General features: G+C 32.2%; 1 protein-coding gene across 1 annotated transcript in view; it reads right to left on the bottom strand.

Annotated features, from left to right (window-relative positions):
* Window positions 1-9,774: 9,774 nt before the first annotated feature.
* RPS6KA5 (ribosomal protein S6 kinase A5) overlaps window positions 9,775-15,244 on the bottom strand; it is a 220,731-nt gene continuing 215,261 nt past the window's right edge. Inside the window, 1 exon segment of the mRNA XM_043982310.1 lies at window positions 9,775-14,791. Within this exon segment, the coding sequence (XP_043838245.1) occupies window positions 14,555-14,791 (237 nt within the window). The 3' untranslated portion in view covers window positions 9,775-14,554.

Genomic DNA, 15,244 nt, shown 5'->3' with positions numbered 1-15,244 from the left:
TAGCAGGATTAATTATACCATTCCTAAGATGTTATTGGGATAAATAAGGAGTTCATTATTTTTATGACTCAAATGAAATGAGAAAAAATAAAGTGGTTTCTTTCACCCAGGACCAAATCTGTAGCAATTGAGCATACCATGATTCCCTAAAGATGACAAAATGGGTTTCTTTTGGTGATGGGATAGCCTATGTTGGGTAGTCTTCTTTATCACCTTCCCTCTTCTACTCCAGCTAGTAGACATGTCTTATGTAGTTTAAAAAAATTTTGGAGGCAATCAGGGTTAAGTGACTTGCCCAGGGTGACATAGGTAGTAAAAATATTTGAAACCAGATTTGAACTCAAATCCTCTTGACTCCAGGGCCAGTGCTCTATCCACTGTACCACCTAACTGTCCTAAGGTCTTAGGTAGTTTGAGGCAGAATTGAAAATCTATTAAGCTTTTGAAGCTTTAGTCTTTGGGTCTCCTCCCAAGTGATACCTGTTTTTCTTAAGATATCTGTATTCCACATTATTTGTACCAGAAGATTTGCATTCTCTATGGGTAAAAACCTCTGCCTGAATAGATCCCCACTAATGAAGGATGACAGAAGTCAATAATGCAAGTGCCAATATAACACAAGATAATACAAATTATAACCAAAAGGGACACTTAATTACTCAAGGTCAGAAAGGTAGTTGGAGATAGACTCCTTGCTTCCATATCTCTGGTACCTTTTGAATCATTAAGAGTCCAATTGCCCAAGCTGACCTCGTCAAAGTCATCTCTGAAACCTGTAATGGACTATCTATTGAAATGAACTCCCTGTCTTGCTAAAGGGACATATACAAGTTATTTGTTGCCTTTCTTTTCTGATGACTTTACCATTCCTGTCCCAGGATGTTCTTATTTCCCAAAGCATGTTTTTGGGAAGAATATGTGATTATATGACATGGTACTTATCTACACTCTGAAAAGGGGTCAAGTCCACTTTTTCATGACCTTTTGAGGAGATAGACCTAAGAGATAATTTAGTCTAACCTCATTTTTTTGGGGGGGGGGGTGAGGCAATTGGGGTTAAGTGACTTGCCCAGGGTCACACAGCTAGTAAGTGTTAAGTGTCTGAGGCCGGATTCGAACTCAGGTCCTCCTGACTCCAGGGCCGGTGCTCTATCCACTGAGCCACCTAGCTGCCCCAGTCTAACCTCATTTTAACAAATGAAGAAACTTTTGATGGTGCTGATCAAGGTATCCTCAAGTCCAACATTTGTACTTTGGTGACAGTCATCATCATCATATTGATTTAAGGAGTCTGTATAGAGAGGCTGTCAGAATCAGAGTTGAAAGAGACTATGAACTGACTTTTATGAATTTATGAAAAGTATGAATCACCTTTATAATTTCCTCAAAAAGTGGAATGCTTGAAGCCCTCGCATGATGTGAAACCCATCAACCTTAAAGGCAGCCATTCCACTTACAGGTAGTTCTAATTGTTAGATCTTCCCAACATCAAGTCTAAATTTGTCTCTCTGCACTTTCTATGTATGGCTTCTAGTTCTGGATTCTAGGGCTCAACAACGTATCTTTCTAAAGGTCTAATGATTTGGCATCCTGATTCTGGGATCTGCTGCTGCTTCTGCTCCCAGAAAATCAAAACAACAAAAGTTAGGCATGGATGTATGATGGTCTCATTCTACGTGGATCCAAAGACCTTTTCATAAAAACTTTCCAACCTGGTTCCTATATGTAGGATATAAGAATTGAAATGTTGGTTTTAACAACATTATCAGTACTGATAAAAAAAAGAAACAAAATTTCCACATGTTCCAAGTGAAAAATGATAAAACAAGTCAGGAAATACAGTTTCAAAATTATAAAGAAGGTAGATCAGGCAATCCAACTAAAAAAACCTCCACTTAGTAATGTCTGGGGAAAAGTATATACAGGGTATTTCAACAGTCTTAGTGCAATTTTAAGATATTAAAGCTCATGGGGGCAGCTAGGTGGCGCAGTGAATAAAGCACTGGCCATGCATTTAGGAGGACCTGAGTTCAAATCCAGCCCCAGACACTTGACATTAGCTGTGTGACCCTGGGCAAGTCACTTAACCCTCATTGCCCTGCCCCCCCCCTCCAAATTAAAGCTCAAAACTGCACTAAGACTTGGAACACCTTATATTTTAGGCCAATCATAGAAGAAAAATATTTCAGTAAAAACTAGTAAAGATGTAAAAGATTTTATAATTTTCTAGTTTTAGTGGTTTAGAGCTAGTAAGGATCTTAGAGCCAACCAGTCCAACCTCTACATTTTGTTTAAATCTCCCATAATAACAAAAGACCAGCTTAAATTTTTAAAGGAATTTCTTGAATGCAAAGTATGCTACAAATACTGTCAGTAAGGTTATTAATTAGATCATTCATATGGTCCTCTGAAATAAAATCACTTAACTTTAAAAATGTCTTTTAAAAACAAATTTAAAAGGTCATGTTCAACAAACTGACTATAAACACCCAAAGAACAAAATTTACTACAGATTATAATTTAAACATATTTGGTGTCCACAAATATTAAATACTTATTTAATTTTGAATATCACCCTTTTGGTATCTGTCTGAAATTGCTCATCGATTTAGCTGGTAACTCACCTCAGTAAAACTCTTTCTTGTTTATTTTTCTTATTTTTTATTTTTTAAGTAAAACTCTTAAATAAGCCGCTATTTAAAACAAAGTAAATAATACCATATCTTTTTTGGCTGATGATCCCCTCATATACTTGTGAGGTAGGGAAGGGCAAATATAATTATCTTCATTTTGCAGATAAGGAAACTGAAGCACAGACTGGGTAAGGGACTTGCCAAAGGTCACAATGTTAATGGCACAACAAGGAATACAAAAGAGTTTCTCCTTATACTCAGCCTAAAATGCTAAGCACTAGATCACCCTGCTTTTACATCATGAAATTATCAGGAATATTCAAAGAATTGTCACAGTAAGCTATCACATATTGTTACTCTGGTTCTAGCTTAAGCCAGGCAACAGTGAAGAAAGAATTAATGAAGAAAACATTTTCTGGGGGGTAACCTTTTGTCCTTTTTAAAAAGACAAACTTTTTCTTTAAAAGGGAAAGTGGGTGCTGCTAATCACCTTTAATTAAATCAGCAAAATATTTAAAATCTGTACAAAGGCACAGATTTTTTTATTAATGAACTGGAAATAACATAATCTCCATTTTATCAAAATTTGTGGCTTTATGACAGGCTTGCTACTAAACTCTACCTTTCACCTTTAAAACAAGTAGTGCCCCCATTTTCTCAGTGTTCTTTTAAAAATAAACAAAGAGGGGCAGCTAGATAGCACAGTGGTAAAGCACTGGCCCTGGATTCAGGAGTACCTGAGTTCAAATGGGGCCTCAGACACTTGACACTTACTAGCTGTGTGACCCTGGGCAAGTCACTTAACCCTCATTGTCCTGCAAAAAAACAAAAAACAAAAAAATAAACAAAGAACACAACACATTGGGTGATTCTAGAAACATACAGAGTAATTATTCATTTTTGTTACACTTAGAAATGTGAAACTGAAGTTTAAGAAACATCAATAGCATCTTATTAGGAGATGACGCCTCTGTTGGAGTTTCAATCAAAATTGTTTATTAGACTTATGAGATATAACCAGATTTATGGATAATCAACTAGTGTATAGTATACTGGGCCTTATAAAGAAGCTGTGTTTTACACAGACACACACATTCAGATGCCCATTAAAATGGAAATCCACTTAAGTAACAAGTAGTTTTAAAGCATTTTGCAAACATAAAGTGCCAGATTAATCTGATCATATTTTTATTTGCCCTTGGTATGGTGGGTGTATACTGCAGTATCAGAAGGCTAAGACTACTGGTTCTCCACAGAAAGAAATGTATCTTAACAAAAGTAAATTCCAATAGTCTTCTAATTAGGGAGCATTAGTTATATACTATTTCTGTGTTCTAAATAGTTACCATGCTGTTGATCAAATTCTTCATTAAAAGTATTCACAATGGGATAGAGCACTGGCCCTGGAGTTAGGAGTACCTGAGTTCAAATTTGGCCTCAGACACATAACACTTACCAGCTGTGTGACCCTGGGCAAGTCACTTAACCCCAATTGCCTCACTTAAAAAAAAATATTCACAATGAAAATAATCTTACTGATATGATTAGATTCTGAAAGACTGTTAGAAATATCTTCTAATTATACTTGAGAAAATGAGCGTGAGGCTTTCTGCAAAGTAAAAATAAATATTTTTCTCCAGTAATTAAAAAAAGTATTGTAATTATATGATGGCATAAGGGCTAAAAAATGAAAAAAAAAAATGACATGTGTGTGTGCACGTATAAGTATAGCATAGCCTATTGTATTTGTTTCTTTTCAGAACAGCTCAGGAAATATTTATTTTATACACAAATGAAAAATCTGTGCCATTTTTGATGTGGTATATTCATGGACTGTTAGAGCTGGAAGGGGCTTTATAGATACCATCCCTTCATTTCAGTCTTAGCAGGTCAATCTGAGAGAATCAAATGAATGAGTTATTCCTAACCAGGTAAGCAAATGTGAATCTATTCTGAGTGAATGTGACTTCAAGATTTTTTTCCAATAGATATTTGCACCACTTCCTCAAAATAATGCTTTGTCCTTGCTATTTTTATGACATTGTATCTATCAGATATTTCTGACTGCTTCACCAACAGGATGAAGGGCGTATGGATTTTAAAAAGTTAGTTCCATTAGGACTTAAATAGTGTAGATGTTAGTGAAGAATGCTACTCATGGTAAAATAATATTTGGAGAAAGTTAATTATGTTTTAAAAAAAGAACCAAATAAAGATGAATGAAATGTATTTAAAAATCATTTATAAATTACAAGGGGATTTAAAATTTTAAATTAATTTATTTCTTTTCAGGGTTAACACTTGTGATTTCATCTATGTGGGAAACTCCTGGTGAGATGTTTATCATTTGTAATCTCTTTATAGCCTACTGGAAATCATCCAATTTACAGATTTAGTCTCCTTCCTTTGGTGAAATATAATTTTACTCTGCAGTGTATATTTTTAAAAGTCAAAGTTTAAATGGCTGACTGCCTAAAATATTTTCATTCAAAGATCATTTGTACTAAAAGATATGTCAGTGTATGCTAGCAAAATTCAGGAATATTTCTTGGTAGTTAATTAGGTGATGTAGGCCCCAACCGATAACCTGAATACTTTTAAAAATATAGGATTCTTCACAAATGAGGTACAGGTTATCAGAATTTAATAGCCTTAACATAGTCCCTTAAATGTAAAAAAATTCCTAAATGTGTATCTACATTTTAAAGAAAACATCTGATATTCAGATGGAAAAGGAAAGGGCACATGAAAGGTTATGTATTATTTTCCTGAACTTAGCATGAGATTATTATAAATGTTAATGACCAAAGATTTCTTCTTATATAACACAAAACATGCATTCAGCCTGAAATGTATACATAGACTTATTAGATCTTTAAATATACATATGCCTAAACCAACATTTTTTTAATGTTTTTCCACTGTTTATCATTAAAATCTTGAGCATTTCTCCAAGTTCATATATCTACAATGATTCTGACAGCAGAAGAGCAATACTGAGTTCAAGAAAAAAACAGAGAGAGAGGGAGGGAAGAGATGGAAGGAAAGAAAGGGAGGGAAAGGGAGAGGGAGAGGGGGATAGGTAATAATTTCTGAATTAAAATCCAGAAAACTCATACTTGATTATTTTCACACAAACATACAACTAAATATATGTGTGTGTGTGTACACACACACACATATGTAAAAGTTGTATGTTTACATATCAGAAATGGTGATTCAATAAACAAAATTGTATAAGTACAAAGAAATCTCTTTTAGTTCATAATTTTGTAATAAATCTAATTATGATTCTACTAATGATGCAACAATATATTTATGCTGTCCCATAAATAATAGGCTTACTTTATTTTAAACGTTTTAAGGAAATATATTATACATTTAACATTAAATGTTTTAAAACATTTACCATTTAAATATTCTGAATTTTATACCCTACATGAGCAAATATTTTTATATAAAACGATGAATATTTTTTATAAAATCATTTGAAGTATAAATAAGACCTAAATACTTTTCTTCAAATAGTTATAGCTTTTTCATTAACAAAGCCAGATTTCATTTGTTATCTCAATCAGTTGACAAAATAATTTCAATATTTTTACTGAAATACTGATATAACTAAAATTGTACCTAGTGGATACATAAAATTTTAGGACAAAGAAGATAAAAAATTTATTAGATAGAACCTTGGAATAAAGAAAGAAAATATTATAAAAGGGGCAAAATTATAAAACTCGTGAATAGCAGTGTTTCAAGAATTTCTAAATAAATCCAACATTATCTTTTATTTCACTTGCATTACGTTTGATATAAACAAACCTGTTGCAGATGACTTAGATGAATGAAATAACATTTCAGAGATATTGACATAACATACACAAGAACATGTTTTATAAGAAAAAGCTAATGTAGGAGAAGAAAAATTTGAGAAAAGAAACAATAAAATATGCTTGGAATCTAGGAAATCATCTTAGTGTCTCTTCGTTAGAGAACAACAAGAATGATTTATCCTGACAATAGAGATAAGAGTCTTCCTAAACTAGAGTTAGCCCCTTTAAAGTATATACCTCACTTTGAATATTGCTCAAATATTTTTCAGATTTTCACTCAAATGGTTTTTGCAAGGGAGAGAAATGTACATTTTCATTTTAAAAAACAAAAACCAAAACCACCCTGAATTCTGCCTGTAGAGAGGATTTCCCCAATGTTGGCAGCAGTATTTTTAAAACAGAGTTGATGTCGTGCCCCAAAGAAAGCAGTGTGGTGGGAGGTGGCTATTCCTTGAATAGTATGTACTGAAATTGATTACAATCTCTAATAGTTATAACTTCACCCACAGTGTAGCTTTTAACTGTTAAATGGGAACTACTTTAGGAAGTGTTAGCAACAGGTGGCTGAGAATTTTTAAGGTACCTTTAGAAAAAAACCAATTGAGAAAATTTTCCACCCTCCTAATACTATTACTAACAGATTTTGTGAAACAGGACTACAAATAAACTACAAAATTAGAACCTGTTTTGCCCTTTGAAAATATAATTAATCCACTGGATAACGTTTTTTAATTAGAAAGGAACAATGATCAAGGGAAAAATAATTCTAACCTGCTAAGAGTGTAATAATTATAAATCCTTAAATTATATATTTTTTTCCTAATCACTAGCAATTTTCAAATTCTGGAATACTAAGCAATAGTAAGCCATTTCAGTCTTTTAAAGCATTTTCTAAGTGGTTTCATAGTTTATGAAAAAGGTATCAAGTTACAGACTGAAATAAAAATGGAAGCCAGAGTCAGAATATATATATTAACTTGTGGGCTTGGGGTTGGACATATATTACATTTGCTTCTGAGAAAGGTGTTAAATTTCTTATTTATCCTTTCAGTCTTTGGTATTTGATTTCAGAAAGTCAAATAAAATGCTACAGAATGAGATACTTTTATGATGTAGATGTCCACACTTGGGGAGCTAAGCTTCTCATCATAAACCTTATTCATCTTAGTAGCACAGAATCTTGAATTGGAAGGAAACTCAGAAATAATTTCATTTACCTCCAAAGCTACATAATGAATCCTTTCTACAACATTCTTGACAAGTGATTATACAATCCTCACTCAAGTGGCAAGGAATAATATATTTTAGTCGCTAATGGATCATACTATACTCCAAACAACAAAAGCTTTGTGGTCATCCATGTAACAATGAATTCAGGCATTCCTAGGCTACTTGTTTTGTAATTTGGAGTCGTATAACATAATTACATGAATAAAGGCAAGATTTTTCCGTTGGTACTTCCTGAATGTGTTGATGTGTAAAATCCCAAATGATAGCAACGTTCCATTAGAACAAACAGTTCTACACAGATAGCACCAAGTAACCTTTTTGAAATAACTGCACTTAGTAAATAGTGCTTTCCTAAAAGATGTAAAAAAAGTTGCAATGACTATTTCTTATAGTGTCTTAAAACAAAAGTGATATCTGGCATGTTAATCATGATGCTAAAAATGACTGTCCCTAGATAAAATGATCTGTAGAACTCCTGATTTGATTTGCATTGATTATAGGTGAATGGGAAGAAGGGTTGCCTGTCTCTACTCAGAAGATAATCTCTTTATTGGGCCTTTATAGAAACTCTAAGGAACCCTTCCATACTTAGGTCTTTTTTTTTAAATTAAATTTATTATCATGATTTTTGGGCAACAGCTAACTAGAGGCTCCAGACTAGGATAATAAAAACTATTTTGGAAAGCTGCCATCTTTAAATTCATGCCAATTTTTCTGTCTAACATTATTTACTTGTCCATAAATTATAATTTCTATTCCAAGATTTTAATTTCCATAACTCAAGAAAGATGCCCTCTTCAAGATCTTGCATTGTAATTCAATCTAGAGAGGTAGCAATGAGGGGAAAATATCAAGACAGTGAAATATCAGGACAGTCAAGTTAATGTGTGTGTGGCACAAATTTAAAATGTGTATGGGGAGCAGACAAGTAGTTGGGAGAAAAAAGAAAATGTACTCATAAATGTGGAAAAAAACCAAGTAATAAATGTGGTAAAAATGACAATGGATATGTTTACTCTTAATTATCAATGAAGTGGAAGGGGCACAAAAAATGCCTTCATCCAGCCATTTCTAACAATCTTGCTAAGACAATGAATGGAAAAGTTTATTTAAAATCACATCTCATCCTTGCTTAAGGTCGTAAGGAGAATTTACATAGTTACATAGAATAAAATTCTAGTAATTTAAAATGTAGTCTTTTAAAATTAATTTTAAAAAGTAATGTTTAAGAAAATATAGAGCTTTAAATAGAAGTTTAAAGGCACTGGTTTTATCAAATTAAATTTTTAAATGACTTAAAATTCCTATGTCTGCTCATTTGGTTTTCTATCACACCCTTTTTCTTAAATTCACACAATAAGCAATATTTTAAGAAAAAAGACTTCCTAAATTTGGGGATTGCAACCTTTTCAACAAAATAGCACCTATATATTTTCTCTGCTTATTTATCAAAACAAAAACTATTCTATACTTTAATTTCACTAGATTTTATGTTTATGATACATGTAAAAATAATCTATCCAAATTATCTGTGGAACCTGAACAAACATGAATATCAAAGTGTCAATTAGGATGGGAAATGACTGTTTTCAAAGTTCAAAATTTCTATTACTACTTAGAAAATTAAAATGTCACAAGTTACAATGAAAATAATAATAATAATAATGATAAAAGCATTCATACAATTAACCACTAAAAATCTAAATGACCACTAAACCAATTTTTTCCTTGAAATAAAATAGTCAGAAATGTCAAAAGTACGCAAGTATTCCTTAGTGGGATGAAAAGTAATTATGAAACAGGTCACTTGAAAATCTTTGGAGAAAATGTTTTATTAAAGCTTTATGGAGTGTTAAAAAAAACTATTGATAACACTACAAAGCAAATACTATTTTTGAAAAAAATTGAGACAACCTCTGCAGCAAACAACTGAAGTTCAACCTCTTACTGTGGAAAATCAAAAATTTTGAATACTATTTATGAAAGTCAAGTTTTACTTCTTCAGTCAAGCAATTTCAAAATATATTTAAGGTCTGAGTCTAAGATGACTTAAAAATGAATATGAATTTTAAAAAAGAAAAATGAATACTCTTAGGGAATGATCTATAAAGAAAATATATTTTTGGTGAGTTGACAGGCTTTGTAAAAATCAAATACAGTACAAAGAGAGGATCCTTAATAACAAGAAGAAAATTAACAAAATGTAAAATACCATTGCCACAGTGTCCAGAGATGTAGAAACAAATGAAACAAATTTGACCTATTCTATAGCAGTCAATTGCCTTTAAAATATAAGCATTCCACTAACATGTTCAAATCTTTAACATTTTCTTTCAGTTATGAAAAACCAGAAGTGTTCAATCTTTAGCAATAACAACCTTCTTTTTAAAATACATGTTGCTTACACATAAAAATCTGGGTTCTTTCACATGTTATGTCAAAATTAGAAGCAAAATCTCAGGGATCAACTATTTTTGTTAATATCTTCACCTGCTTTTCATAGGTAGGAAGAAATTAACTGTACTTCTTATAGCCTAACCACATGTCCCAGGTTTTCTGTGACAGTACCAAATTCAAGGGAAAAAGTGTACTTTTAAAAACTGAGGTTTTATGAAAGGATTATACTTTATCACATGATTTAAGTTTTCAATTCAAAAAATATGTTCACCTCAAGTCTAACAGAAGCAATATACAGATCAATGAGAGATGGCCAATTTCCAGACTCGTGAAACAGGATGGACAAACAACTTTAGACAAGTAAACAAATTACAGTGGCAAGCACCTAGTTAAAAAATACAACTGGGAGCAAAGAAATGGAAAGAAGGAAATAGGCCAGTAGGAATCACCAGCTAAAGCTGAAAAGACAAAAATACTACTGATCAAGATTGAAATCAGGCTTGTAAAGTGCTCTTGTGGTAAAAAAAAGTTGCTCCATTCTACTTGAAATCCATATCTAAAAGCACTTTATAAAGAAGCTATCTTTTTGGGAACAGAGCCTTTATTTCTAAGGAATGTCACAGTTTGAGGTGAACTTGATTAGGAAAATGAACAGCTGCAAAAAACCTACAAGGTAGTTGCAGAGACTTTTTTCCTTTGGGTTAAGGATATTTACAGTATTTTACTTGATAAACATTTCTTTCCATATGTTAATTTTTCCTTTCCTAATCCTTTACAATTTAAAAATTGCCTCCCATTAAAATTCTTGATTCAATAATTTCCTACTATATTAAATTTTTTAATGAGCCAGTTCCCTAAAGAAGAGGATATACATGTGAAGGATATGTTTAATTATCATAAGGAAATATAATTTGATTTGTTAATATAACTTTTCCAAATTTATAAAAAAATTATTTAAAATGAAAATACGTTTAATAACACTATAATAGAATTAATCTAAAAGACAATTATATCTGCCATAATTTAAGTGGCTTACCATAAATAAACTTAGCTATTTAGCCATTAATAATTATTAGGAATTTGATTACATAAACAAACCTCTTATTACTTGCCAAGAGAAGACTTACACTGACTAATTAGCATATCCTGGGTAACAGAAATAAACAATAAATTAGAAATGGTCCCCCAATAAAAACCTGTTTCCTAGTGAATGTCTAAAACAACTGAGAGAGGTGAACTAGAACACATTAAATTGAAGTTATGTTCTCATAAAATAATACTTGTGAATATATTTAAAAGTAATGTGACATTCAAAATAGATTTTAAGTCCCCTATAAATAAAGTTATTGCAATTCTATTAGTCTCTTAAAATAATTTTTCATACAATTAAATTCATTCATTATATAATCACTTTAGAGACATTAGGAACATTAAAATTAAGACAAATTTCAAGGGGAAATAGATCTTATACTGGAATTCAAGATAGGCATACTGGGATGTGCATTAATTGTTTCAGAAAAATGGTATATGATTTACTAACTTACTCTGTCAGAGGTGTGACCCATATTTCTTAGATAACTGAAGGAGTTAATGCATTTCTGAATATTTACTATATATTTACTCACCTAAAACGATCTCATCTTTTTGGATAATGATGGATGCTGGAGAGTCATTATTTCTATAAAGTTAAAAAAATTATCTTTCTTTTCTCAGTTTCTTTTGTCTAGTATCATCTTTATTCATATCTCAATCACCGATATTAAGATTCAAAAGAAAATGGAGCCCCATTAACTAGAACTTATAATGGGTCAAGTCACATATTCTCCAAACAAGTACATTCATATAGTAAAAATGCTGTGGTAGATGGCAGTGGTGGATTTGGGTGGAATTACAGTGTGGTACATTCAGTACTATCTGCCACCTTGATGGTATAAAGGTATTCATATATCTCTTTTGGGTTTGTTCATATGCATTTTCATTATCTATTGAAAAGAAGACAATCATTTCATCTTAACATTTTGCATGCAGGAACACTGTTTTCTATTTTAATAACCTGAAAGTATGAATTTCAAAATGTAATTTGTTGTATATTACAAACAGCCTGAATCCAAATTTGAATGGTGCTAATTACAAGAACATACTACATTAAATAGTGACCTTTTGTTTGTTATGATTAGGGGAAGGAGAATTTTGAAATGGGGGGGCATCACTATGGACTTAATTTGAAGCCTTCTCGGAATTGATTCTTGATTAAGAGATGGATTATTAATTTGTGGTTTGACTTAATTTTTCCTTCCTCATTAATTTTGTCTACTTCTTTTGCTTATTTATCTCTTATAGGCTCTTCCATTAGAGGAAGACAGGGAAAGAAGAAAAGAAAATTACATCTATCAATTTTCCAGTGTTCACTTTAAGCTAGCATTAAGCACACCTCCAAGAGAATATTGTTTGAAAATTTTTCTTAACTATTTTCTTTATGTAAGAAAATCCCTTTAGGTCTGTACAGCAATTGCATCATTTACTACTTTTCTGTACAGTTAAAAAAACCACTGCTTATAGAATAACATTTACTATTAATGGAAATTTTAATTAGTATTAAAAATTTGTTTCATTTGCATATTCTGTGAACTGTTTGGGGGTTGTAGTAATTCATTCTAGGCTTTCCCATCATTACCTTGAATACCTAGTGCACAAATAACAATCCCTGACTCAATAAGAATTATGAAACCATTGGGCTCTTTCAAAAATAGACAAAAATTACTCTTAATCATCATTAAGAAGAAAATGTGAATAAAATTTATATCAATATTTTGAAAATATCATTGTTGGCCATTCAATTCCAAGTGACATCAATTACATATTTATTTAATATTAAATATATTACTACATAAACAGTGCAATATTTCAGTATTCACATCAGGCTAAAGTTAATGCTGCTATTATCTTTGATGTTACCATCAAGAAAGTAATAAATAAAGTAAATTCATGCCCAAATCCTTTCCCAAATACTCAAAAGGTTATCATTGATTAAAAAGCACAAAACAAACATCAGTCTTGGTTTTGTTCCACATGATTCCTGTAAACATGGTTAATCTTGGTTTTCAGAGTCTTTACAGCTCCCTGTGATTTCTGTACAATAAAATCTAACTACAATCCCCATAACCTTTTTGTTTTTGTTTTGCATAGGGAGTGGATTTTTTTTACTTTAAAATGCAGCAAGCTCTTAATGAAACTTCTCAGACAAAAAGTTAGCACTTGAGATTTCCATGTAAGTTCAGAACTTGAGCAATAAAAGTGCTCTGCATAAGTTTATAAAATATTTTTCATATTTAAAAGTTAACTACTGAAATGTTTCAAAACAAATCACATTTATGATGCTAAAATAATTATATACATAATAAACTACCACAGGTGGAAATCCCTCCCTGCAGCACAACACAGTGTACAGTTATGAAGCACAGTGTTTAGTAAAATTTCCCTTTAGTTTGTCCTCACATCAGTGCATAAGTGGCTTACAATTTCACCATATAGCCAGGCCTATTCTATTTGTTGCATACAAAGTAGAAGAGGGATGTGAGGAGTAATTTAAAGTAGATAATGGAAAAAATGGTTAAAATACAGTACATGTGCTATAAGCTGTGCACTTTATAAAAGTCTGCTTTCTTTTGTCACACCCCTTCATAAAGTGCAATATGACTTAGAAAAGAGATAAATGTACCCTAATGTTTTGCAATAACCATTAAAACAAATTGCTAGAAAAGAGAAGTGTGTAATTAAAAACATATATAGCTTAACATGCATTTCATATGGATCCCAAATACATACTACGGGATCTTATTTTTTTTAATCCTTTTTAGAAAAAGATGTACATTTGTAGGTTATCATCATCTGTAACCATGAACTAGAAACAATAAGTTAAAACCTTCTCTCAAAAAAATTTAACACATTAAATTCATCACAAAATCCTTATGAAAAGCCAGACATCTTCATTGGTAAGTCATTGAGTGAAGGGTGCAAAGTTTTCTTTTAAACCCCTGTCATCCAAAGTGGAAACAAATGGTCATCTTAGCACAGGCCAATTCCTGTTAGCAGGCATCTAAAAAACCTAAGACATATTTTATAAGCAGCTCAAAGCTAAATAGCTGGGGAAAATCTCTGATTAAATTTACTGAAACCTTTGCTCTTTTAAGAAAAGTACTGCTGATATTATTCTTGATTTCCAAACAGTGTTAACAGTAGCTCTATTCACAGTAATATATTGTGTCCAGAATAACTGGACAAGGACAAACCAAACAAGTTATTTAGAAGAAATCTGTTAAAAGGCAGAATTCACATGAGAGCAAGAGCACATGGCAGGTGTTCTTTTCTTTGTTTTAAATCAATAAACATCTCTCAGTACTAAACCAGAGAAAGTAAAGGTGCAGTGTATCACCAATTCCATTCGCACTACTGCTCTATTCTTCAGTCAGAAAACTGGAAGATGGTTTCTGGATTATTGCTATCAGGATTACTTGGCTGCAATGTCTTTGTTGGTGTGGTTTTACCATGAGAATGAGAGGAAGAAGAATGAGAACTTTCACTTGAACTGCTGCGTGTCTCCGTACTTGTGCTGGTTTTCTTCATCTTCCTTCTCTTGGCAAGAGGAGCCTTATCAACATTCTGGAGGCAGAATCCCTCCCTCTTGTACTTGTTAAAGGCCTAATGGGAATAAAAATTATACATGTTAGAGTAAGAATATCTTAATGTTTTAAATTCCACTAATAAATCATGACTTACTATAGTATGAACATTCTCATTCCACTCCTGGCAGGTAGATGGGACGGGCAATGGGCCTAGAAGCTGTAAGACCTGAGTTCAAATTCTGCTTCAGACACTTTCTAGCTGTGTGACCCTGGGCAAGTCACTTAACTGTTTGCCTCAGTTTCTTGATCTGTAAAATGAGCTGGAGAAGGAAATGGCAAACCACTCCAGTATTTTCTGCCAAGAATAACCCTAAATGGGGTCATGAAGAGTTGGAAATGACTGAACAACAACCCTCCTATTATGTTAGGGAGAAGCCCCTTTAAATACCACCTCCATATTATTTAGGATGGTAAAGTAGACCATGGGAGGACTATTTCTAAAAGTTGTTCAGCATAACAAAATTGCCCC

The sequence above is a fragment of the Dromiciops gliroides genome, chromosome 2, assembly GCF_019393635.1.
Source record: "Dromiciops gliroides isolate mDroGli1 chromosome 2, mDroGli1.pri, whole genome shotgun sequence".
Classification (NCBI taxonomy): Eukaryota; Metazoa; Chordata; class Mammalia; order Microbiotheria; family Microbiotheriidae; genus Dromiciops; species Dromiciops gliroides.
The sequence above is the reverse complement of the archived record's forward strand: the minus strand, read 5'-3'. Positions and strand labels throughout refer to the sequence as shown.